Consider the following 27,852-nt stretch of genomic DNA (forward strand, 5'->3'; position numbering starts at 1 on the left):
TTCAATCTAAGTTCATAGCCCCACCCCCCCGCTCCATGCCACAAAAATAATTATACATATACATACAATCACTTATAACTCAGGTCTCCAGTAACCAGCCCTTACAATCTCTAACCAGGAATGCAGTCTCAGATGTGAGCTCTGATCACTTAAGAAATAAAATCCAATCAATTTAGAGTACACAAAATTAAACAATGCATTAATATTCCCTTTTGCAAATATCCAGAGCGTGAGATTTATATTTTTCTTACAAATTAAAGCTATGCTTTTTCTAGAAATGGAAGCAGATGTTAAGTCTATAGGTTTTAGAGAATAAGCCGCTGTGCACTAAACGAAAAAGGATTTTCCTGTAAAACTGGTTCCTCAATTTCTTGTCCATAATTGTTAAGACCCAACAATCTACAATTTAAGTTTTGTGAGACAACATTTCTTGCGCCTGACAGGGGAATTTTTGTTGTTCTTCGGGTCTTATTAAACTGCTAGATATCTAATTGCAGCCAGTGTGTGTGTCATGTCATATTTATCTGGAGGGGTTATGGGATCCTATTGCAAGGAGTCTCCCCAGTTCTTCTCTCACAAGTAGGATTTTCAGACATGGTTAAGGAAGTTGTGCGAGACTCCCACTGAAAATCCATTGTTGTAAGTCTGAGCCAAATGGCCCTGTTCATGGTGTGATTTCGGATCCTAGGAAGCACCCACGTTCGTGCATAAAACAACTGGCACTATTTTAAAGAAGTGAATTTTCATCATATCACTCTTGCTGTGTTAGATAGGAATTGCAAGGCTGTGGTGCAAATCAAAATACTGGATAATCACAGGTCCCATCCAGGAACGTTGGTAGCAATTTAAAATTCAGACACATGGAGTGAGATTTTCATAAGTGCCTAAAGGAGATGGGCACACAAAGATTGTTCCAATGGAGGAAGTGTGGTGAAAAAAGAAATATTGATCATTAAGTAAACCAAGAGAACAACATATGGGCTACAGAACAGAGAAAAGGAACTTTGTAATATGTGGTCAAGACTAGGATCCTTGAAGTATTATTTCTCAGACATGGGCATTCACCAGTCTGGATGGCTCACATGGGTAAGACACAATGAAGGGGGCTTTCCTGTCCTCTGAGTTCTGTCCTGTATCGAGAACAAACAATCACCAGATGCTAACTTTCATTCATGAATGACCTGGACTGGTTCTTAAGCCTAAGAAAAAAGTAGCTTCCCGTGATTCAATAGGAAGGGAATTTTGATTATCAACAGGCCTGAGTAGTCTTGCAGATCAAGCTAAGTGGAATGAGAAAAAAAAAAAAAAAGCTGAAGAGCCTATTAAAACCGTTTTAAAAATCTAATTTAAAAAAGAGTATACTCTGATAGAATTATTTTTATTATAAATATTATATTTGTCTTGACAAGATTACCTTTTTAAATGTACAATTTAAAGGTAATACAACTGACATGACTGCGAATGAGGAACTTGAGAGGGAGAAAACTCATCTAGATGTTACAGTGGTGGCTGTTTCAGAAATACTTAAAACAGAAAGAGTTTCATTCCCATAAAGAAGCGGGAACACCAACATGAAGGAGGGGGAGGGGAGAAGAGATGCAGGTTGGACGCAAAATGATAGCAGGAGGAAATTAGTAGTAAAGTTTATATAACAACATGATAATGCAAACACTCATTTTCACATAATACTGAAAGTTCATGTTATATCTGTAGCACATGTTCAAGTTGCAGTTATACTATAGGATGAAAAAAAACCCAATAAATATGATAGCCATCCCTTGAAGTTAAATTAATCCCAGCAGGATAAACAATTCTGTGAAATTAAGACCAAATGAACGTGGTAGCTTACTGTATGCTGAAGCCACGTCCTGTTGCTGTGCCTCGATCAGGATACTGTGCCAGAATTAAGGATAATGCCTTTAGTCTCTTCCTGCATTCCAGAAAGTCCTGGTTGAGATGAAAATCCGTGGAGGCTGAAAGTGGAAGTCCGTCCCTCACTCTCACCACACAAGCAAAGAGGATCATGGACATCCTCCACAACAGTATTCATGAGGACAACCTGGAAATAAATGTATTACATTAAGATTGCATCCATTTACATAATAAGCTACTATGCAAGGATATATTGTGTTAAAGCACAGATTTAGCTCTTTCATTGCTGCTTCTCAACAATACTTCTTGTACTGCCATCATCTTTTAAAGATGATCAAGAAATGTGAGGTTTTTTTGCTTTTTTAAATTAGAACTGTCCCTTTTTCTGCTTCTTGCTGATGTATAATAATGCCCAGAAAATGTTCTCTCCCTGAAAGAATTCACCAATTTCTTCCCGACAGCATTTTACTTTAGAAATATCAGGAACACTGGAAGAGATTTTGAAAGACAAAAATAGCACTTGGACATCTAACTCACACTGACTAGTTGTTATTTCTACTAGTCCTCCTGTCAGTCATCGAACGGTAGGTACATCTACACCCCAAATGATGGTGTGTTTGCAGTGCAGCTAGACATAACTATGCTAGCTTTAATCTAGCTGGCGCAAGTAACAGCAGTAGTGAGGACATGGTGCTTCGAGCTTCAGCACAGGCTAGCCAACTCAGTACCAGCCCGCCAGAGATTCTAAGTACATACTTGGGTTGCTATCCCTGGCCAGGGTCCATGCTGCCACATCTTCGCTGCTATTACTCACACAAGCTAACTTAACACCTCAATCTGTACTGCAGACATAGTCTTACTGTCACAGACAAGTCCTAAATTCCTAATGTAAAAAACAAACAGGAAATAAATTTTTTTGTCCAAAAACTTTCAAGACTTTTTTTTATATATTATATAAAAATCAAAAGAGAGAGGACAATCCTAATTCTTCTTGTGGAAAGGGATCTGGGGATCATAGTGGACCACAACCTAAATATGAGTCAACACTGTAACACTGTTGCAAAAAAAGCAAACATCATTCTGGGATGTATTAGCAGGAGTATTGTAACCAAGACACGAGAAGTAATTCTTCTACTCTACTCCACACTGATTAGGCCTAAACTGGAGTAGTGTGCAGTTCTGGGTGCCACATTTCAGGAAAGATGCGGACAAATCGGAGAAAGTCCAGAGAAGAGCAACAAAAATAATGAAAGGTCTAGAAAACATGACCTATGAGGGAAGATTGAAAAAGTTGGGTTTGTTTAGTCTGGAGAAGAGAAGAGTGAGAGGAGACATGGTAACAGTTTTCAAGTACATAAAAGGTTGTTACAAGTAGAGGGAAGAAAAATTGTTCTTCTTAACCTCCAAGGATAGGACAAGAAGCAATGGGCTTAAATTGCAGCAAGGGCGGTTTAGGTTGGACATTAGGGAAAACTTCCTGTCAGGGTGGTTAAGCACTGGAATGAATTGTCTAGGGAGGTTCTGGAAACTTCATCATTGGGAATTTTTAAGAGCAGGCTGGACAAACACCTGTCAGGGATTGTCTAGATAATACTTAGTCCTGCCCTGAGTGCAGGGGACTGGACTAGATGACCTTTCGAGGTCCCTTCCAGTTCTATGATTCTTCCTTAGCAGGCCACTTAATATCCCATGGAAGCCAATTAAGTGTCAAGTGCTATCTGATACATTCAAGAAGCACAGCAGATATGTCCCTCAAAAATGTACCATGAGAGTTCAGCAGCAAAATGCTAGAAGACTAAGGCATCAACTTACACATCATCTCAGAAATAGAGAACTCAATGGATCATGTGAAAAAGCTTGCCAGTGAGCTGATCAGCATACTTCTATATTATAGGAGGTATGCTTGCCTAGTAAAATTAGTTTGCTTCAGGACAAACGCTTTGTACAATAGAATCACAGGATTGGAAGGGACCTTGAGAGGTCATGTTTTCCAGACCTTCAAACATTTTAGTTACTCTTCTCTGGACTTTCTCCAATTTGTCGACATCTTTCCTGAAATGCGGCGCCCAGAAGTGGACACAACATTCCAGTTGAGGCCTAATCAATGCAGAGTAGAGTGGAAGAATAACTTCTTTTGTCTTGCTTCCAACATTCCTGCTAATACATCCCAGAGCGTACCACTGTTGCAAAGAAAAAGAAAAGGAAAAGAAACATTGTTCACTCCTATTTAGCTTGTGATCCACTATGATGCCCAGATCCCTTTCTGCAGTACTCCTTCTAGTCAATGGATATTGTGTTCCTAGACATAAGGATCAGCTAGTGTGAAATCAGAATTGTATATATGATGTAAAGTACATTTAATGCCCAAATTGTATTTAAACTTTGTTTTACAGTAGGAAAAAAAAAAAAAAGACAAAATTCAGAGAACTTAAAAGGTATTTTCTCCATCCAATTCATATTAAAAAAATTACTCAGCATCGTAGGCAAAAGCAGTTAATGTGGAGAGGGCAATAAACTCTCAATCATAGTCAGAATTACACTGTATAACTATGGGGTTTGGCATGCGAACTGGCCACAATATCAAAAAAGAGTAAGCAACCCAATTACACATAATTCAACTTTTTTTGTTGTTATGAAACTAGACAACCAGAGGGAGCAAATCCTCCATTCTTAGAATACTGCTGGCGTTTGTGATATGATTATATGTATCAGAACTATGAAGTTATGATGTTACCTAATTAAAATATAACCACGCAAACCATTGTTGCTACCACTGCCATAGAATTGCAGCAAACCTTATAACTCATGACCAGAAAGTGATAAACAGCTTGCAAGCTGAATGACGCAAAGCCGACCTTTAAAGACATGTTAGAAATGTTAATTAGCGCCACTGCATGCTAAATAGGCTAGAACTTTGAAATGCAAACCTATGTTGTTAGAAGTTGGAGGTAATATTGTGTGTATCTTAGATGCTACCCGTGTAATCCGGACAGTTCCTGTCTGTCACTATAACTATTGATTCAGAGATCGAAATGGAATATTAACATTTATATGAATCTTTGGTAAAATAATGTCATTGTCTATATGTCTCTTTGAAGTTTGTGATAGACTACCTAATGGATAAATTGCCGTATGTTAATTTTAGGTTTCAGAGTAGCAGCCGTGTTAGTCTCTAAGGTGCCAGAAGTACTCCTTTTCTTTTTGCGAATACAGACTAACAGATTTATTTGAGCATAAGCTTTCGTGAGGTGCATTCAGTGGAAAATACAGTGGGGAGATTTCTATACACAGAGAACATGAAACAATGGGTGTTACCATACACACTGTAACTAGAGTGATCACTTAAGATGAGATATTACCAGCAGGAGAGCGGGGGAGGGGGAAGGAACCTTTTGTAGTGATAATCAAGGTGGGCCATTTCCAGCAGTTGACAAGAACGTCTGAGGAACGGTGGGGGGTGGAATAAACATGGGGAAATAATTTCATTCAGACCACACCACACGATCCATTGTCTACAGCCAAGCTCTACGATACAACCGCATTTGCTCCAACCCCTCAGACAGAGACAAACACCTATAAGATCTCTATCAAGCATTCTTACAATACCCACCTGGTGAAGTGAAGAAACAGATTGATAGAGCCAGAAGAGTACCCAGAAGTCACCTACTACAGGACAGGCCCAAGAAAGAAAACAACAGAATGCCACTAGCCATCACCTTCAGCCCTCAACTAAAACTCTCCAACGCATCATCAAGGATCTACAACCTATCCTAAAGGACGACCCATCACTCTCACAGATCTTGGGAGACAGGACAGTCCTTGCTTACAGACAGCCCCCCAACCTGAAACAAATACTCACCAGCAACCACACACCACACAACAGAACCACTAACTCAGGAACCTATCCTTGCAACAAAGCCCGTTGCCAACTGTGCCCACATATCTATTCAGGGGACACCATCATAGGGCCTAATCACATGAGCCACACTATCAGAGGCTCGTTCACTTGCACATCTACCAATGTGATATATGCCATCATGTGCCACCAATGCCCCTCTGCCACGTACATTGGTCAAACTGGACAGTCTCTACGTAAAAGAATAAATGGACACAAATCAGACGTCAAGAATTATAATATTCAAAAACCAGTCAGAGAACACTTCAATCTCTTTGGTCACTCGATTACAGACCTAAAAGTGGCAATTCTTCAACAAAAAACTTCAAAAACAGACTCCAACGAGAGACTGCTGAATTGGAATTAATTTGCAAACTGGATACAATTAACTTAGGCTTGAATAGAGACTGGGAGTGGATGGGTCATTACACAAAGTAAAACTATTTCCCCATGTTTATTCCCCCTCCACTCCCCACTGTTCCTCAGACGTTCTTGTCAACAGCTGGAAATGGCCCACCTTGATTATCACTACAAAAGGTTCCCCCCCCCCCGCCCCACACTCCTGCTGGTAATATCTCACCTTAAGTGATCACTCTCATTACAGTGTGTATGGTAACACCCATTGTTTCATGTTCTCTATGTATATAAATCTCTCCACTGTATTTTCCACTGAATGCATCCGATGAAGTGAGCTGTAGCTCACAAAAGCTTTTGCTCAAATAAATTTGTTAGTCTCTAAGGTGCCACAAGTCCTCCTGTTGTTTTTGCCTATGTTAATTTGTGTAACTAATTACTGGTGGTGTTTAAACAAAAGGTTACATCAAAAGCCTATTGTTTACTAACCTGGTCTGCATGGTCAAGTGGATGCTAGAACACTGTATAAAAAGACCCGTTGGTCCTGATTCTGTTATCTGAGATCTGCTTAAGCTTCATCAGGGGAAGTTTGAGTCGCAAGAGTGAGCTTCCAGTTATGCTGGTACATCTTGAATATGATATTTGGACGTTAGACTGTAACCTATGAACTGAATTCTAAAGGAACTCTTTGCAACTACAAAGTTCACCATCTCTGCTAGGAATCTGAACCTCAATGGATTGAACTCATATCTGTATGTATATTGATCTTTTAACCATACTCTCTTTTGTTTTTTAATAAATTTTAGTTTAGTTCATAAGAATTGGCTGTCGTGTGTATCTGGGTAAAATCTGGAATATTCAATAACCTGGGAGGTAATGCGTCCAATACTTTGGGATTGGTAGAACCTTTTCTTTTATATGATGAAATAAGATTTTCAGAAATCATCATATTTGACTTAGGTAGCTGGATGGAGGCCTGAGGCTGGATCACTTTAAGGGAACTGTGTTGGTTGGGCTTCTGAGTAACCAGCAAGGTAAAAAAGAAGCTGTTTTATGCTGGCTTGGTAAATCTAAGTATTGGAATATCCACCAGCTTTTTGGGGTTTGTCTGCCCCATTCTTTGCAGTTCACCCTAATTGAATGACCACAGCTGGTCCCCACTGGGACCCTGGTCACAGTAAACAAAGAAAGAACCACACAGGGCTTGCATGCCATTAAAAAGAGAAAAATAGTCATTTGTTAAATTGAACAACACTACAGAAGTGTTACTGTTGAGCTTTTAAGATGAAGAGTAAAAAAAGTTAAAGCAGTTAATGTTTCTTGACACTATGTGTCTCACAGCTTGTGTTTAAAATAAATGATTTTGTTTAGAAAAAAAAAAAAATCAAACTAAGCTCCAAAATACAAGATACATGAGAGTGAAACATCACACTGACCTTCCATCTGCTCTCATAATATCAATGTTTAAAACAAACAGTGCACAAACACGCCCAGACTTTAACCTACTGAAAAAAGTTTGTTGGTTCAGAAGAAGTATAAATATTAGCACGGTTAACTTTCAACTGAGATCAGCTCCTCAAAACTGCAAAATTCTCTCAGTTACTGGGTGCTATTCCTAACAGATTAAGATGAATTTATCTAAAACTGTTTCAGATCTATATAAAACAATGAATGATATAGATGAGGTACATCGGACGCTTCTACTTACCCTCTTGTAATAGAAGAGCAAGGGGACATTCAATTAAATGGAAAGGCAACAAATTTAAAACAAAAACCCTTTTAACACATCACATAATTAACCTGTAGATCTCTTTGTCTCAATAAATCAGTGTTGCCAAGATATTAGGATTCAAAAAGAGATTAGATATGTGTATGGATACTGAGAACATGGACAGCTACATTACCTAGAATGAACCACTTTTCATCATTTTCTAAGGAATTGTGTACAACTTTTAAAAGCATCTATTCATGAGCAAAAGAGAGAGACTTACGTATTCTTGATTGATTTGGGGTTTTGTTAGAAATCTGCTTGGGCCTGGATTAGAGGTTAGCGCTAATGTCACCCCATAAGATACAGGGCAAACCTTAAGATTTAACTCACAAGTTTGTTCCATACACAGAGAGGCAACAGCTTGTCATCAAGACACTGAAACACTTAGACCCACCTACATCACCAAACAAGGCTGCAAATTAAGCAGGCTCTCTCCATCTACTCTGCCCACAAAACCAGCCTCACATCCCATTCGTTTTTCTGCTCTCACTTTCACCTTTGTTCATTCCATGCTGCCCCACAGGCACAGAATGCCTTCCAAAAACCTGTTTCCCAAGCCACCTCCTTTCTGCTTGTTTAAATTATCATGGCATGTATTTACTTGCAGGTGTCATGATGAAGTTAGTTCTTAAGAGAGATTAATGGATTCATCAGGATGTGTACTTGCCTGAGTAACTGCACGATCTTATTACTCTAACCCTTGTCTACCTCTCTTCTTCCCCAGTCCCCTTTTCTGTCTATGATCACTTGTCTGAATTTAGGCCCCAATCCAGCAGTTGGATCTGTGTAGCAGACCCTTGTACATATGCAGAGCCTCACTGAAGCCAACTACATTCAAAGATCCAGTTGCGAAATTGAAGCCTGGTAATACAACATATTTGTGCCAGGGACGATGTCATCCAACGAGAGACTGCTGAATTGGAATTAATTTGCAAACTGCATACAATTAACTTAGGCTTGAATAAAGACTGGGAGTGGATGGGTCATTACACAAAGTAAAACTATTTCCCCATGTTTATTCCCCCCCCCGCCCCTGTTCCTCAGACGTTCTTGTCAACAGCTGGAAATGGCCCACCTTGATTATCACTACAAAAGGTTCCCCCCCACCACTCACTAGTAATAGCTCACCTTACCTGATCACTCTTGTTACAGTGTTTATGGTAACATCCATTGTTTCATGTTCTCTGTGTATATAAATCTCCCCACTGTATTTTCCACTGAATGCATCCGATGAAGTGAGTTGTAGCTCACGAAAGCTTATGCTCAAACAAATTTGTTAGTCTCTAAGGTGCCGCAAGTACTCCTTTTCTTTTTGCGAATACAGACTAACACGGCTGCTACTCTGAAAGATGTCATTACTGTTTCTGTTAAACACCTATCATACATTTTGGTGCTCAAAGTTAAGAAAGCAATAACGTGCTCACAGTATTTTAATTTATAGCCCCCACACACTCTACTGAAACACATTTAATAAAAAATATTTTGCCAGTCCAGCTATACTACTAGTGTAGACTGGACATAACTTCACATAAACTTTTTTTAAAGAGATGTTTCAACAGAGTAGATGGGAACTTACATAACAAACAAGGTACGTCAAATTTCAACATGAATGAAATACACTTGTACATCTAATAACATTCCAAGGATATGCTGTTTAACCTAAGGCTCATGTAAAGACTAGTCAGTGTATTGTGTATGACTGAATTAGACATTTACCGTAGTATTATTGCACCCCCTTCATGGGTAAATTAGACCTCCTATTTATAAGACTGGCCAGACATTTTCCATTACATTTTTTTCGTATTTTGCAATTTAGGAAACGTATCCACCCAAAAGACTCTGAGCACAGATGCAGAAAGCTGCCTGGGTGTCCTTTTAAGCAAAAAATTCCTCTACTGTTGAAAAAGTTTGTCTTTGTTTAGTCAGAATGGGATGGTTGGTAGCACTCAGGAAGCAGGAGTGTCCTGACTCGAGTATCTGTTCTCCTTCTCATTGCTCATTTGAGTCACCTTTTACCTATGGAAAAGCTGCATTTAGGCCAATTTCAGCCCAATAATTTACTAACTTCCGGTTACTGGGCCAAGTTCTGCCCTAGGCCATACCCACACAATCCCACTGAAGACTGTGGGACAGCTGTTAAAAGTTACATCAGTGCTCAGGAAAGCTTTAGAGGAAGTTGAGGGTTTTTGACTGTGCATTTGATTAAAATTTGTGTTTTGCTACATGTAATGCACCTTTGATCTCATTTTCAGATGGACCAAACACCCACAGCTTCCACTGACTGCAGAGGGACCTGTGGGTGCTCAAAACCTTTATAGGTCTATTAGGCTCAGAACAGTCTAAACAAACATAAAGGAAATATACAGCTTCATCAGCATTTAACAGAACTGCAGATCACATACATGCTGATATTTTGCCTCAGCCAATAAAAGAAATAAAAATAAAGGGGACGAGTGTGTGTATGGGTGGAAGCAGGAGCAAGGCCTTTGTCTTTTCTGTGGGAGCAGGTATCCTAGATGGATTGTACCGCCCCCTTCCATACATAAAGAGTCTGTCTTTCCTTACACTTTGATAACACCGTTATATGTAGTATAATTGTAGCCAGGTCAGTCCCAGGATATTAGAGAGGCAAGGTGGGTGAGGTAATATCTTGTATTGGACGAGCTTCTGTTGTTGAGACAAGTTTTTGAGCCACACAGAGCTCTTCTTCAGATCTGGGAAAGGAACTCTCAGCATCATGGTGAAAGGCAAGGTGGAACAGATTGTTTAGCACATAGATAGCACAAATGCACCATGAAACCAATAACATACCTCAATGATATTTTCAACCTCGGACAGGCAACCTAAAATCCCTTATAGATTTCCACTACAACTTCAACAACCATGATACATCCTTTAAACCAGTGGTTCTCAACAAGGGGTCCGAGGCCCCCTGGGGAGCCGCGAGCAGGTTTCAGGGAGGCCGCCAACCAGGGCCAGCATTAGACTCTCTGGGGCCCACGGTAGAAAGCCAAAGCCCCACTGCATGGGGTTGAAGCCTGGGTCCTGAGCCCCGCCACTTGTGGCCGAAGCCTGAGAAATATAGTTTCGCGGGGGCCCTGTGGCATGAGGCCCCAGGAAATTGCCCTGCTTGCTATACCCTAACACCAGCTCTGGCTTTTATATGCAGAAAACCAGTTACTGTGGCACAGGTGGGCCGTGGAGTTTTTATAGCATGTTGAGGAGGCCTCAGAAAGAAAAACGTTGAGACTCTCTGCTTTAAACTCTCTCTGGAACAATCCCACACTAGCATCAGCTTCCTGGACACCACAGTCAGCGTCAACCATGGAACCCTGCAGACAACCATATACAAGAAACACACGGATCACCGCACCAACCTTCATAGAGCCAATAACCACCCCAAACACTCCAAGAAATCTGTTATCTATAGGCAGGCACTCGGATAGCACAGAATCCAGGATATACACCTTAACACATTTAAAACCGTCTTCACCAAACAAGGATACTCCACCAGAGAAGTAAATCGCATCATGCAATGGGCCACCCAAATACCCTGAACGAATCTGCTTCAATACGGAAATAAAACCCCTCTGACCCCACACCCCTTGTTATTACCTACCACCACCCCACACTGGAACCCACACAGGGTATCATCAAACAACTACCACCCATATTCAATAGGGACCCCATCCTGAAATAAATCTTTCCTGAACCCCCTCTTCTGGCCTTCAAACAACCCCCAGCCTCTCCAAGCTCATCACCAGAAGCAAGCTCCCCACAGACCAGGACACACCAATTCAAAGCAAACCTGCAGACATAACACCCCCGACAACACATCTTTCAAGATCAGTGGATCCTACACATGCCAATCTCAACATGTGGTATACCTCATCCAGTGCACTCAATTCCCCAATAGCTATGTGGGTGAAACCAGACAATCACTACACTCTCAAATGAACTCACACAGGAAAATGATAAAAGACAAAAACACCCCATCACCTGTGGGTGAACACTTTTCACAAAATGACCGATATCTATCAGTCCTCACCCTTAACGGAAACCAATACAAGAGCCAGGGAGCTTAAATTTATTACTTTGCTAAACAACAAAAATCATGGACTGAACACAGACACTGGATTTATGTCTTATTTTACAACAATCTGTAACCCAGGAAACCCTTTTTTTTTTTTTTTTCCGGTCCTATGACTGCAGAGGTGTTAACAGACCTTTCTACCTTGAATGGTCCGTTACAATATGTTCTAATTACTCACGTTAACAATATGTTCTACTGTGCATTTTGCTGTGCCACTCTGAGTTCCTTTCCCAGACCTAAAGAAGAGATCTGTGTGGCTCAAAAGCTGATCTCCCTCACCAAAGAAATTGGTCCAATAAAATATATTCCCTCACCCACCTTGTCTCTCTAACACTGTTACAGTTTTTCATGCAAATAGAGTCTTGTTGACTTGAGTTACATAGGGACCAGTCTCCCAAAGCATCCAGCAACTACACCTATTGGCCTTTACTTGCCCCCTTTTCCACAATCACACCTATACTGTGAACAACTAGAACAAAAATTGTTCTCGCAGCACAGGAAGAGCTAAATTCCAGACCTAGCAGGATTTTTGCAGTTTGGGAGCACAATACAATCCCATCCACAAACAAAGTCTTCAAGACATCAGGGGCACGTAGTGCTGTTTCCAAGTGTCCCGACACAGTTGTTTTTATAACAGGTAGTCAACAGGCGGACTGCAGGCCAAACCCAGACCACCAGACACTGTTGAATGGACCCCAAAATCGATGTACTCACTGTTTTATTATTATTTTTTCCGGAGTCTGGACCTTGACAAAAAAATAATTGACTATCCAATTTTATAATATAGACAAGATCTAATGCCCAACACATTGCCTTTCCGTAACCAGGCGTTTCTCCAGCAGTGAGCTGCCAACAAGGGCATCTCCTCCATGCACATCCACTCAGCAGTGTTGCCAACTCTCAGGATTTTGTCATAAGTTTCATGATAATTATTGTTTTCCTTAAAGCCCCAGCTCCTGGAATCAATTGGATATGCGATTATTTCAGCCTTCATTCTTAAAAGGAAAAAGTAAGTGTCTAACCCTCGTGGCTGTGGAGAAAGCTTCAAAATGTGAGCCCAGGGCACCCTAAAGGCTCGAAATGCAGAAGGCAAATAAAAACACCAAATCACTGTTTTTACATAAAAACATGAGGTTACAGTCAATCTCATGGTTTTTGGTGAGAATGACTCATGAATTTTGAAGATTTGGGGTTGACAGTAGAGGTTCTGTATCCCCAGCACCCCCACGCCCACCAGCCTGCCCCCCACCCCCCTCAGTCTCCCTACCAGCCTCGCCACTAGCCTGCCCCCCCATCCAACCAGCCTCGCCCCCGACCACCCTGCCCCTCACCCTCTCCAGCCCCCACCGCTTCCCCACTAACCTGCCCCCCCACAGCCTCGCCCCCAGCCTCGCCACTAGCCTGCCCCACCCAGCCTGCCCCTCACAACCTCACCACTAACCTGCCCCCCGCCCAGCCCCGCGCCCAGCCGCCCCCTCAGCCGGCCCCCCGCGCTGGCGGCTGAAGGGCTCTTACCTTCCCCACCGCGGGCCCCGTCGCAGCCCCCAGGAGGCGGCTCCACAACAACAAACCCGCCCGCCTCCAGCCGAGACGGCGGCTAGAGCGGCCACCCCCACCCCGGAGCATGCCGGGAACTGGGGGGGGGGAGCAGGGGGGTCCTCCTCTGGAGGCTCGGCTCTTAAAGGGCCAGGCCCTGGCCCAAGGGCTTCCCGCTCGGCCCGCGTGGGACTCCCTCCCCCCACCCGCAGATCCCCCGAGCCCCCGGCCTGGCCGCGCCTCCCGGGCCGGATCGCTTCGGGCGGCTCCCTCAGCCACGGGACGACGACGCTGGTCGCACCTGGCCGGGGGCAGCCCTCACCCAGCCCGCTCTGTCTCGGCCCCGTCCTAACTCCCCCACCGCCCGTGCCCCTGGGGCCGCGCCGAGGCGCCCGACTCCCCCACCGCCCGTGCCCCTGGGGCCTCCCCCTGACCCAACCCCTGGGAGCCTCCCTCACAAGGACAGCACATTCCCACGGGAGGCCGTCCCTTCCCACTCAGCCCTCATCGAGTCCAGGCGTCCCCTCCCTGTCTTACAATACCGTTCAAAAGGGGAGAACCCTGTACAAGCCCAGGGCACTTCCCTATAAATGAACAGCAGGTAGGGTAAGCATTTGTCCCAGTCCTGGGGATGCTGATCCATAGAAGTCCTCAGTGTCATTTTCGGGGTCCCATTAAGTCTGGCCATCAGCTCATTGGACTGAGGGTGATGGAGTCAGGTGCCTAAATACCTGTGAGGGCTGGAGCCAGACTTAAGGGGTGACTTTTTCCATGTTCGGTCTCAGCCCAGAGGTGAATTATTCAGGAAAGTTTTCAGCAAAATCGGTTCAATTATTATTTGAGTTACATATGCCTGAAAATACTCACGCTTCAGCATTAGTGGTGTGCTCCATCAGACGTTCTGGGCGTGGATAAATCAAACATCGTTGAAGGTAGAAACGTCACATGCGACTTGGTCCGTAGAGCAAAATGAGATCTGAGGAATAAGTGTGATTTGAATGAAAGTGAATCTAATTTTTAAAAATGTGTCTATTTAAAAAGGTAAATTTCATACACACCAGATACAGTTTTGCATTCAGGACTATTGGGGGAGGGGGGGTGTCAGTCTAAAATTCTAGCAATTCTCATGCTTAAATGATATTATTTTACTGTATTACTTTACCGCATAGGAGGCCTACTCGTGGATCGGGACCCCATTGTGCGAGGTGCTGTGCAGATAGCTTTAGGAGAGAAAGCTCCCAAAGAAGTCAAGCAGGCTTACTGAGTCAGGCCACAAACCCCAAAATTGTTGTGGCATTTACTATGGTCAGGCCATTTAAAATCAGAGAAAAATGGCGTAGGAAATATCTGGCACCATGTTCAGCAGCTGATGATCCCATATTTTGTAGCTGTGGAAGAAAAATTAACAAAGAGTGGCTGAACAGCATAATCAAAATCCATCCAACAGCTAAGATTAAAAGCTGAGCTGATAGCTTTATCTTATTACTGACAAGCACATTATGTTATTGATAGAAAAAGATCAAGCCATACTATCATGGACTGTGTCCTTAATCTTCATAAACTAATCAGAGTAAGATTGGATCAGTGCTTGAAGGGGAGAGATCAAAAGAAAGACCGGGTGTTCAAGGAAACTGGTAGGATTTCAGCAGGTAGTACTTTTTCCCTGAGAGTCAACACTGAACCAGTTGCAGAACATAGTGGTAAGGGCACTCGTGGGATGTGTAAAACTGAGTGCATGATCATATGGGGTAATTAAAGATTCCAAGGCAATTTTTTGCTGGAGCTTTGTTGTTCGCTCTGATATACTGGACAGTTTCCAATTTCTGAGGAGACCTGGTTATAAGATTGTTTTAACCATATCAGAGGAACAAATTGACTCTTCTAATGCAGACAACTTTATCCTATTTTAAGCATATCCCTGAATCAGATTAGAACTAGAGCTATGTAAATAATGATTTCTTTTTTTTGTTTAAAAAAATTGTTTGGGTCAACTTGAAAACAATGTTTTTCAGAATTTTTGGCAAATCGAAAAAATTTTAAATGTCATTTTGGGTCTCAAACATTTTGTTCGTTTTTGAGTGGGTTTTTTTACATTTTTATGTTTTGTTTTTTTTAAAAAAATGGAAGGAAAATCCAAAACAAAAAGTGGTTTTGACCCAAAAAATCCAAACATTGTTTTAAAAATGTCAAAATGACAGCATCAGAAAAGTGTCTAGACCTGGACTCAAAGACAAAGGCAAAACATTCTGGCCATAGCACATTCTTCCCTTCTTGGGGCAGGAAGTCGGCAAGGCAGTTGGAACTAGCAGACCCAAAGTGCTACAGCAGTGGCTCTCAAACTTTTTTTACTGGTGACCCCTTTCACACAGCAAGCCTCTGAGTGCGACCCCCTTATAAATTAAAAACACTTTTAATATATTTAACACCATTATAAATGCTGAGTGCAAAGCAAGGTTTGGGGTGGAGGCTGACAGCTTGTGACCCCCCCATGTAATAACCTCATGACCCTCTGAGGGGTCCCAACCCCCAGTTTGAGAACCCCTGTGGTACAGGCTGCATCAGGTAAACTCTTCATGCAGCAATTCATCATGGGTGTCAAATACAAAAAACCACTGAAGATAACAAAACAAGCCCTTTTAGATGGGGCCTTAGTGACTTTTTGGCTTATAAAAATTGCCTCCTTCCATCCATTGGTGCTGCTTAAATGAGACCATTTAAAGACCAAATTCAATAACTCCTACATGTAAACATAATAGAGTGAAAAATAATGTGGCTTTATTCCCTGACTGATAATGACAATGTAAAATATTAGAAATAACTGTACTTTCTGATCTTGTCCACTGACTTTAAGAGTCCCTACTCAAGTCAGTCCTTTCTCAGGCAATATTCTTATTGACACCAGTGGGCCAAATCCTGAGAACAATTGGGACACTCACTTCCACGAAGGCTAAATTTTGCCCAAAGTGTTTCCAAGTCTGTGTTTATCTCTTGCATTGGAAATCATCGATAATGTAGATTATTTGCAGGGCTCAGGTAGTCTTCTTCAGTGCACTACATTAGCCTTTAACGTGAATGTTTCCCAATCTGCCAACATCAAACAGAAATAAACAGAGACGTTTATAATATGTTGTATATATTTTATTCCATCATAGATGTTAGTTAGGAATCTGACAGTACCCTAAAAAGCAAGACTCAACAGCAGACACAAGTGCTGATGATATAATAGGTAGCAGCAGTCCCTGCTCTGAGTCCATATGGAAGCAATGCCCCAGGGAGATGTTAGAGGGTGCAGTGCTACTGGAAATGGCATGTGTTTAGATGAAACCTTAAAACTAATGTCCTGATCAACAGCACTTTATTCCAAAAGAGGGGTAAACTGTGACTGTTTTAACTGGCTATTGCATTCCTCAATTTCAGTTTTAAGCTATGCATATCTTTTGCTGTGCTCTATTACCAGTAACTGCATTTCACTAGTGGGTAAGAGTAATTTCTACGTAAATTGAACCACATCTTGAGAAGGGCTGTGTCCCCACCCCTGCCATCAAGATCAATGAGAATTGAAGATTAAAAGGAGGATATTAATATAATAGGCATCATGAAAACTTGGTGGAATAAAGATAATCAATGGGGCACAGTAATACCAGGGTACAAAATATATAGGAATGACAGAAGGTTGTGCTGGTGGAGGAGTGGCATAAAGAAAGCATAGAATCAAATAAAGTAAAAATCTTAAATGAATCAAACTTTACCACAGAATCTCTATGGATAGAAATTCCATCCTTGAACAATAAGAGTATAGCAGTAGGAATATACTACTGCTGACCACCTGACTGATGGTGGTTGTGAAATCCTCAGGGAGACTTGAGAGGCTACAAAAGCGGACAAGGGCAATAATAATGGGGGATTTCAGCTATCCTCATATTGAGTGGGCACATGTCACCTCAGAAGGGATTCAGAGATATAATTTCTAGACACCAGTAATGACTGCTTCTTTGAGCAGCTAGTCCTGGAGCCCACAAGGGGAGAGGCAATTTTTTATTTAGTCCTAAGTGGAACACAGGATTTGGTCCAAGAGGTGAATATAGCTGAACCACTTGGTAATAGTGACCATCACTAAATTAAATTTAATGTCCTTGGTGGGGAGGAATACGAAAGTAACCCAACACAGTAGCATTTATCTTCTAAAAAGGGGAACTACACGAAAATGAGGAAGCTAGTTAAACAGAAATTAAAAGGAACAGTCACAAGAGTAAAATGCCTGCAAGCTGTATGGAAACTATTAAAAAACATCAAAATAGAGGTTCAAACTAAATGTATATTCTAAGTTAAAAAAAAAAAAAAGCAGAGGACAAAAAAAAAAAATACCATAGCTAAACAGAGTAAAAGGTGATTAGAGGCAAAAAGTCAAATCCAAGAGAGGAAAATAGAAAGGAGCATAAACTCTGGCAAGTCAAGTGTAAAAGTATAAGGCAGGCCAAGAAAGAATTTGAAGAGCAACTACCCAAAGACACACCAAAGGAAAAAAAAACAAAAACCAACCACCACAGCAAAAAATGTTTTAAGTACATCAGAAGCAGGATGCCTGCCAAACAATCAGTGGGGCCATTGGACTACATTGGCCACTTAGGTGCTAAAGGAGCACTCAAGGAAGACACAGGTATTGTGAAAAAAAACCTAAATGAATTATTTGCATTGGCCTTCTCCCCCACATTTGCTGCAGTGATCTCCATATTCAAGCCATTCATTTTAGGTAACAAATCTGAGGAACTGCCCCAAATTGACTTGAGATGTCAGTAGAGGAGGTTCTGGATAAAACTGATTAAACAAACAGTAATAAGTCACCAGGACCAGAGGGTATTCACCCAAGAGTTCTGAAGGAACTCAAATTACATTGCAGAATTATGAGCGGTCATTTGTAATCTATTGCTTAAATTAGCCTTTGTAACAGATGACTGGAGGGTAGCTAATGTAATGCTGATTTAAAAAAAATAATAATAATAATAATACTCCAGAGGCAATCCTGGCAATTACAGCCTGGTAAACCTAACTTCAGGTCCAGGCAAATTAGTTGAAACTTTAGTAAACGGGAAAAAAAACCCCACACATACACACACAATGAGGAGTCCTTGTGGCATGTTAGAGACTAACAAATTTGGTCATAAGCTTTTGTGGGCTATAACCCACTTCATCAGATGCGTGGAGTGGAAAAAAAAAAGTTGGTAGGTATAAATATACAGCACATGAAAAGATGGAAGTTGCCTTACCATGTGGGGTGGTCAGTGGTAACAAGGCCAATTCAATCATAGTGGATGTAGCCCATTCCCAACAGTTGACAAGAAGGTTGAGTATCAGAGGGAAAATATTTTGTAGTGACCTGGCCACTCCCAGTCTTTATTCAGGCCTAATTTGATGGTGTCAAGTTTACAAATTAATTCCAGTTCTGCAGTTTCATTGAAGTCTGTTTTTGAAGTTTTTTTTGTTGAAGAATGGCCACTTTTAAGTCTGTTATTGAGTGTCCAGGGAGATCGAAGTGCTCTCCTACTGGTTTTTGAAGGTTACAATTCTTGATGTCCAATTTGTGTCCATTTATTCTTTTGCATAGAGACTGTCTGGTTTGGCCAATGTACATGGCAGAGGGGCACTGCTGGCATATCACATTGGTAGATGTGCAGGTGAACAAGCCCCTCTTGGTGTGGCTGATGTGGTTAGATCCTATGATGGTGTCCCTTGAATAGATATGCAGACAGTTGGCAGTGGGGTTTGTTGTAGGGATTGGTTCCTGGGTCAGTGTTTGTTGTGTAGTTGCTGGTGAGTGCTTACAAACAGCCCCTCAACCTGAAGCAAATAAGGGCTGGCCTGTCTCCCAAGATCTGAGAGCGAGGGATTGTCTTTCAGGATAGGTTGTAGATCCTTGATGATGTACTGGAGAGGTTTTAGTTGGGGGCTGTAGGCGATGGCTAGTGGCGCTCTGTTACTTTTTGTTGGGCCTGTCCTGTAGTAGATGACTTCTGGGTACCCTTCTGGCTCTGTCAATCTGTTTCTTCACTTCCCCAGGTGGGTATTGTAATTTTAAGAACGCTTGACAGAGATCCTGGAGGTATTGGTCTCTCTCTGAGGGATTGGAGCAAATGCGGTTGTATCTTAGGGCTTGGCTGTAGACAATGGATCATGTGGTGTGGTCTGGATGAAAGCTGGAGGCCTGGATGAAAGCTGGAGGCATGTAGGTAAGTATAGCGGTCAGTAGGTTTGCTGGTATAGGGTGGTGTTTATGTGACCATTGCTTATTTGCACTGTAGTGTCCAGGAAGTGGATCTCTTGTGTGGACTGGTCCAGGCTGAGGTTGATGGTAGGGTGGCAATTGAGGAAATCCACAAGGATTTCAACAAGGGCCTCCTTTCCATGGGTCCAGATAACGAAGATGTCAATGTAGCACAAGTAGAGTAGGGGCACTAGGGGACTAGAGCTGAGGAAGCGTTGTTCTAAGTTAGCCATAAAAATGTTGGCATACTGTAGGGTCATGCGGGTACCCATAGCAGTGCTGCTGACTTGAAGATATAATGGTCCCCAAATCTGAAATAATTGTGGGTGAGGACAAAAAGTCAAAGCTCAGCCACCAGGTTTGCCATGACATTATCGGGGATACTGTTCCTGACGGCTTGTAGTCCATCTTTGTCTGGAATGTTGGTGTAGGGGACTTCTACATCCATAATGCCTAGGATGGTGTTTTCTGGAAGATCACCAATAGATTGTAGTTTCCTCAGGAAGTCAGTGGGGGTCTTGAAGATAGCTGGGAGTGCTGGTAGCGTAGGGCCTGAGGAGGGAGTCTACATAGCCAGACAATCCTGCTGTCAGGGTGCCAATGCCTGAAATGATGGGGCGTCCTGGATTCCCAGCTTTAAGTAATCAGACACCTAGATGAACATATGTTGGCAAAGAGTCAACTCAGTTTTTCTAAAGGGAAATCATGCCTCACTAACTATTAGATCATGTGTCTCCTTTTTGGGGTTTTATAAAACTTAAAGCATTATCTTACGATTATTAGTAACATAATTCAACAACTCAATCTTAAGTTTTTTTTTTTTTTTAAATATTGCTTACACATTTGACATCCAAAATAGAAACAAAAGTAGTAACACTGCAGTTTTACAAACCCAAAACATTGCCCATTTAACTCCATTGTATGCTGTTACCTGACATACAACATTATACCAAGCACACATTTGAAATCTTTTTTCTACAGCCTTTTATACTTTTACTAAAACAATTTTATACTTTTGCACAAGCATACCTTTTACAGTCTAGTTAACCGTTCTGTTTGGTCTAGTGTGCCTTGATTAGTTTGTATTTTCATATCCCAATCTGTATCATTTCACTTTATTTTCCTCAAATTTGGCAATGTTGATCTAGGGTAAGTCAAAGGTTTTAGTTATCTGAGGGTGGCATTGATATTGTTTGTACTGGAAATGAGTTATACCTTCACGAGTCTATTACATTCCTTGGTCCATAGGCCAGGTTATTACTGTATGACCCTTTTTCTTTCAATACCAGCATGTGTTGGTTTAATTCCCACCAACCCTTTTTTTTTTTTTAAATTGTAAATTTATGGTAAGGTTACCTCCTTTTTAATCCAAATTTCCATTTCCTTCTGTGATTAAGGTGCCCTATTCTTACTGTTTCCATTTCACTTTGGGTATTCACCAAAATCTATTTCCTTCTGGTTTTATTTTCCAGGTGCGGGCATATATTACCTGGTACACTTTTTGTTGTAAGTGAGTCTACGAGTTTTGACTGTTTTGCATGAATACTGTGCGATGCCTTAATTTTCCTACATGTTGCACCAATGCTTAGGTGGTAGGAACAAGGGTGTGTGACTTGCTAAGACCCTTGAGGACAGCTTAGGCTACTCCAGTTGCCTGCATGCAAGCTATAGAAGGTGCTCTTCATAACCTAAAACCTAGGAGGGGAGATGTGACCAGGTGACACTTTCCCTGGGAAGGGAGCCAAAGACCAGGAGGAGGAGCAATGGCAATGTTGGAGGTCGGGTCACTAGAAGCTGGACAGTCTGTGGTTGGGAAAGAGGCAGGGAGTCCAAGATGGATTTGGCTAAAAGTTACCGATTCCCATGCCAACCAGTCTGTTCCACCTTGTGTACCTGTTAATTAATAACCCCCTCGTTTTACAATGTTGGCTGAGAGTTAGAGCTGACTACGGAGTTGAAGCTCAGGGCCAGTTAGCTTCCCCAGGAGCCACGCCCAGGCGGACTCACTGCAAGGATGCCAAATGCCCAGAGGTCAGACACAGGAATGCCAAGACCACTTAGGCTTTTTTGCCCTGGCAACAGTGTGAGGGGAGGCATGTCTTACCAGGGTTTTGACTGACTTTTTAGAGAGCATTAGCCTGATGAACTGTGACAGACTGTTGATTATCTACTCCTTAGGGACTAAGATTACAGAATCTTAAATTTAGATTTGTTGTATGTATGTATACACACAGAGAGAGATTACAATCCGGAATTAACCATTTTATATGTTTAGGAACATTGTGATGTTTGTGTGTTAATTTGGTGACATTAACTCATGTTTATCCTTCCATGTATTACATATTGTCCCCATATGAGGTATGGCATCTTAAAGCGCATTTATGTTAGGGTACTTTTGTTTGGACACTTTAAATACAGATGTATTACCATACCCCAGTAAACATGTGTTATGTGCACCAATTACATTTTTATTGACACATTTTCATATGCTTAGTGATATTATACAATTTTACAGTTGATTCTGTATTTATGACTGGAATTTTAATTTTATTTTTAAACTAAACCCCTTGAATTCTATATTCTTGGGGTGCTTTTTCCTGATGGTGTGTCTTAGAGGTTTCTTTATGTGAGTCCCACAAATCCCCAATTTTGTTAATTGCTTGGGATATGTTGTCCCCCAATGCATATGCACCATTTGTTACACTTGAGGTCCCTAAACACCTTTTGTTAGTTGGATTATATTCCCTCTTAACTACTAAAGAGTGTTTTCCTGAAGTTTCTTGCCACCCTTTTGCAAGAACATCTTGGATGTTAATCCCTGTACCCACACAGAAATACATGCCTTATTGGTACATGAAATGTCCAAGTTCCCCGAGTGTTTTTTATGGCCTCAAAGGGAATGACAGATTCTGTTACCACAGAGTTCCAGGTTTCCCCATCTTCCACAGTTTTCCTTCTTATCATCCCCTTTACCAGGTTTAGCAACTTGATATTCCTTTGAGTTGTGGAGAGTTTTTATACTGGAAAATAAGTTACCTGGATACAATTTTTTTATTCTTTTACTTTGCTTTCTTTTAGCCTTTTCCCCCCTTTGATCCTAGTGAAATAAATGTTGCTAGAGTAATCAGGGAAACAACTCTAACATGACTTTTGTACAGGACTTTTTTCACAGGTTGGCTTCAAGTTGTTGCCCACAGTAAAACTTACTCTGGCTAGGACTTTGATTAAATCTGCACTGTTATCTATCCCAATACTGGAACAGCGGACCCTCGCTAGAGCGCACATCGCTATAGCACGGATTTGCATATAGCGTGGTTGTGGCGATGGATCCCAAGTTTAAATTGGGATCCATGGTAACCTGGCCCCTGCTATAGCATGGTCCCCGTGTTAATGCGGTACTGCGCATGCATCCTGAACCCCACATTCTAGTGAGGGTCTGGTGAATTTAGACTTTCCAAAAGCTTTTTTAAAAACTTTCCCGTCCTCAGAGAATTAAGCCTGGAGGCTGCTTTCAGATTATGAGATTTTCCTATACTGATAGTATATCAAAAGCAGGAAGTCTACTACACAACCTGTGAGGCCACTGGGTAATTAAGGTTTCCTTAGCACCTTGGAACACCCAAGAAGAATGAAGCCAATATAGAAGAACTAAAGAAATTTGCATTCATCTTTACAGGTAAGAAATTCTAGTAAAGATTAGTTTACTAGAATTCTTTCAAAGGACTAACAAGGATATAGAACCCTTATTGAAGGTTTTTAGGCAAGGTGAGCTGTTATAGGATGAGAGAGAGAGAGTCCTTTATAGATCAATAACTGGTCAGAAGAGGAGACAAAAGGCAAAAATAACTGATTAGTTTTCAGAATGGAGAGAGTTAAACAGTGGCATTTCCAGGGCGTCTGTACTGGGAAAAGGCAGTACTGTTAAATGATCTACATATAAAAAGGCAAACAATGAAGTGGCAAAAATTTGCCGACGATACAAAATTTTAAGATAATCAAGTACAAAACAGACTTTAAAGAGTTGCAAAGGGATCTTACAAAACTAGGTGACTAAGCAGATGAAATTCAATACTGAGAAATGCAAAGTAATGAATGTTGAAAAAACTTAATTCCAACTATACATATAAAAGAATGGAGTCTAAATTAACTGCTAGCATCCAAAAGAAAAAAGGTTCTGGAATCAGTGTGTATAGATCCCTAAAAACATTCACTTAATGTGCAACAGCCATAACTAAAAAAAACCACCACAGGAAAAAATAATCAAGGCTCTGGAACAACTTTATATAAGAAAAGATTAACAAGACTAGGACTTTCCAACTTGGAAAAGAGATAACTAAAAGGGGAATACAATAGAGGTCTATGAAACCTTGACTGTTGTTGAGAAAGAAAAAGTTATTTACTTCCCTGATTTCCCTGAGCAAATACAGCATGTTTTGAAGGTGCCTCTAGGAGTGCTACTCATGGAGTGCTGAGGAAAAGGAGAGTGAACTACTCGTGCTGCAGTGGGGGCCATATACATGTCTATTGAAATTATTTGGAATGCATGTGTGACAGAGAGGTCTGCCCCTTTATAAGCCAGGTGGACTTGAGTCAGGCAGCCCTGTCCTTAAGGTGGAACCCTTTTAAGAACAGGTGTTTAGCTTTAGTAGAGGGGGGGATCATCAGACCCAGCTGAGAAGGGGTCAGAACTCAGCTGGTGGGGAAGGGAGAGCTACAGCTACAGTGCAGGTTGGCTCCTGTGACAGGCCCTGTCGCAGAGTTTGAGAGAAGACTTGGTCTCCCAAGTGGATAGACTGTGGGATGATTAGGGAAGAACTACCAGAAGCAGAAAGGCTCTGGCAAGGAAGCTCCAGGGAAAAGTAGCTGTTGGATTTATGCTGAACTGTTGAATTTTGGGATTTCCTGAAGATCATTTGTGCAACCAGTAAATGGTTCCCTGAAGAAAGGGCCTGAACAGACTCTAGGTCTGGTGTTAATGGGCTGGGGATTACCTTTTTCTGTAAGGCGGGAAAAGATTGGTCACGTAATCCGGCAGTTCTGCCCAGAGACAAGAGAGTATATAAGTTCCTCACAGCCTATAGGGTGCTGTCCATCATGGTGGCAGCAGTGTCCACATCGGTCATCAGTAGTTGTGAGCAGTCTCCGAGAGGCAACACATCAACTCACCTCTACTTAAAGAATCCTACAGATTGAGGGATTCTGGTTCAGCAGCTGATTTGATCCATGTTCCTCCTGTGCACATCACCAGGCACAGCAGAAGGTCTGGTTGCTCCATCGCACTAGAGCTGAGGTAAGTGGTCAGACACGACCCTCCCTCCATGACTGACGTTTCATCAGTAAAGTATAGATTTCTTTACTGTTAGTCCATAACATCTGTAAGGGCTAGAGGGCCTGGGCTTCATGCCCTTGATTCCAAACCACCGAGTATTCTTTACTTACCTGTACCTAATAAAACTGTCTTTTTGTTCACCTTTAGTCTTGTTGTTGTTCTGTTTCACTGAGACCATAGGTGACAGACCTTAATCAGGGATAATCTGAATTTCCATCGTTAGCAGGGGGTCCTTTAATACCCCCCCCCTTTAATTCCCTTTTTCCCCTAACAGTATGGTGTCATGATTTGAAAAGGGGGCAACTCCTCATTACTCACAGTGCCATCCCACAATGCCCTACACTGACAGTTAAATCAGTGCAAGCACTCCTGGTGAGGACCAGCACCGCTGACACAAGGAGTGTAGTGTAGACATGCAAAAGCAGTTTAATTACTGTGGTAGCTGTAAGTCGATCTAACTTAGGTCAGCTTAATTTTGTAGTTTAGACTTGCTCTTGGTGTAAGGGACCATCTATCACAAAGATAGGCTCACCTGTATGGTGAGCCTAATCAGAGGACCCAAGGGGACTGTCTGTGACTCCATGTTTAGGCTGTTATAGTGCCTGAGGAGTTTACACTTAATAATTGATTGGTGAAATCTAAGTAGAGCTCACAACCAATTTGGGGTTTGTGCCCTTGTCCATAACAGTCTGATCTGAGGTTGGTACTTACATTCTTGAATCACTGCAGGACACCTTGACACTAACCACACTTTTAGACTTGGCTATAATAAAAATGACTGAAGTTTGAATATGAGCCATCGACATAATCCTCATTGACTAGTGGTTTTGCTTTGTTTGAAAAACAAATTATTTTTGATTTAACACAATTACAATAGTTAGAAATTGCATGAAGGCAATATCTTCTACACTCCACAGGCTACGTAGTTCCAGATATTTTCTCTTAATCTCTTTTAAAGAAAGATTGGGAAAAAAGGTGTGTTCATACACCGTTAAGTATATTCAGTTAAATTTACTAAAAAGTCAAGACATGCAAATGTTATAGTTCTGATAATGTAAATCAGCATAGTGCCTAGAGCTACACCAATTTACACCAGCATAGAATCTGACCCAGTGCATGCTATTTCTTTCTTCTGTAAAGTTTAGTTAAGACATTATGTTTTATAAACCTAATCCAAAGCCCAATGAAGTCAATGGAGAGTGTCCTATTGACTCAGTGGGTGTTGGATTAGGCCCTTACGGTATATTATCTCAGTTCCCTCTAAGGTTAGAAGCAAGTGCTATGGGTGCCGATAGGAAAATGGGAATTCTCCCCTTACAAATGGCATAAAGTCCCCATTTCTAGCCCTGCAGAGCCATGAAATATTAGACTTCAAAAGCATGACATTGATGTAGGGAACACCTGTCTCTGGCCCAGGACTGATTCTTGCCTGTCTTGGTCCTTGAACAGGTGTAATTTTGGGAGGAAATTCCATAGGTGTGAGAAGGAGAGCAAGAGTATAACTGGCTTCAGAAAAGAACTAGATAAGTTAAAGGGTAGTCCATCAATGGCTATTAGTCAAGATGGTCAGGAACGCAACCCTAAACCACTGACTGCCAGAAGCCTGGAATGGAAGACAGGGATGGATCACTCCAAAATTGCCCTGATCTGTCTACTATCTCTGAAGCTCCGATACTGGCCACTGTCAAAGACAGGCTACTGGGTAAGGACCATGGTCTGACCCACTTTGGCAGCTTTCAGGTTTGTTTTTTTAAAAGGGCACCTATTTGAAGCTCCTCATGGGCTTTGAGCATTAGAACAAGTGGCTGGAAGATGGATTAACAGGTAGAGTTCAGGTGAGACAGTCAAAGATGAGTGATAAATACATTTATCACATGGATATCATCTCTGTATATTACATAGGTAGCTAGGTAGTAGACATAATAATTTCAAATATATCAAAGTATTGTGACAAAGTTCCTCCTCTACTTTGGTGGGTCTTGCGCTTATTGGCGGATTTGCTCGCCTTGGAGCTTCACAGCAGCCCTCAGCTTGGCCGTTTTTCTGAACCCACAATCCAGTTCGACTCCTCCTGTGTCTGACCAGGAGTTGGGAGGTTTGGGGGGGAACCCAGGCCCGCCCTCTACTCCGGGTTCCAGCCCAGGGCCCTGTGGAATGCAGCTGTCTAGAGTGCCTCCTGGAACAGCTATGCAACAGCTACAACTCCCTGGGCTACTTCCCCATGGCCTCCTCCCAACACCTTCTTTATCCTCACCATAGGACCTTCCTCCTGGTGTCTGATAATGCTTGTACTCCTCAGTCCTCCAACAGTCTGTGTTCTCACTTTCAGTTCTTAGTGCCTCCTGCTCCCAGCTCCTCACATGAGCACCACAAACTGAAGTGAGCTCCTTTTTAAACCCAGGTGCCCTGATTAGCTTGCCTTAATTGATTCTAAAAGCTTCTTGATAGGCTGATTAGAACACCTGCAGCCAGTCTGTCTTACTTATCTCCTGAAGGTTCCCTGGGTAAGGTACCTACTTAACCTGGGGCTAATATATCTGCCTTCTATTACTCTCCTGTAGCCATCTGGCCTGACCCTGTCACAGTATGTAAGGCCTCAATCCCACAAAGACTTGCATACAAGCTTAATGTTATGCATTGAAAATAGTTCTCTTCAAATCACTAGGACTACTCACGGTGTGTAAAGTTAAGCATGTGTCAGGCTTTGCGGGATTAGGGCCTAATTCTATGTCTTTCAGAAATG

At 41.9% G+C, this 27,852-nt stretch overlaps 1 protein-coding gene across 5 annotated transcripts in view; it reads right to left on the reverse strand.

Annotated features, from left to right (window-relative positions):
* SEC22C (SEC22 homolog C, vesicle trafficking protein) overlaps positions 1-13,637 on the reverse strand; it is a 38,936-nt gene extending 25,299 nt beyond the window's left edge. For 2 of the 5 annotated variants that reach the window (XM_043541648.1, XM_037891210.2), the window contains exons 1-2: positions 13,501-13,637; positions 1,850-2,059 (exon numbers count right to left, since the gene is read on the reverse strand). In XM_043541648.1, coding sequence (XP_043397583.1) covers positions 1,850-2,031 — 182 coding nt within the window. In that variant the 5' untranslated portion in view covers positions 2,032-2,059; positions 13,501-13,637. Of the gene's footprint in view, positions 1-1,849; positions 2,060-9,025; positions 9,049-12,699; positions 12,942-13,500 lie in introns of those variants that run through there. The other 3 variants (XM_037891209.2, XM_037891208.2, XM_043541647.1) reach the window with 3 other exon arrangements.
* Between the last annotated feature and the right edge of the window lie 14,215 nt (positions 13,638-27,852).

Source organism: Chelonia mydas, chromosome 2 (genome assembly GCF_015237465.2).
Source record: "Chelonia mydas isolate rCheMyd1 chromosome 2, rCheMyd1.pri.v2, whole genome shotgun sequence".
NCBI lineage: Eukaryota > Metazoa > Chordata > Testudines > Cheloniidae > Chelonia > Chelonia mydas.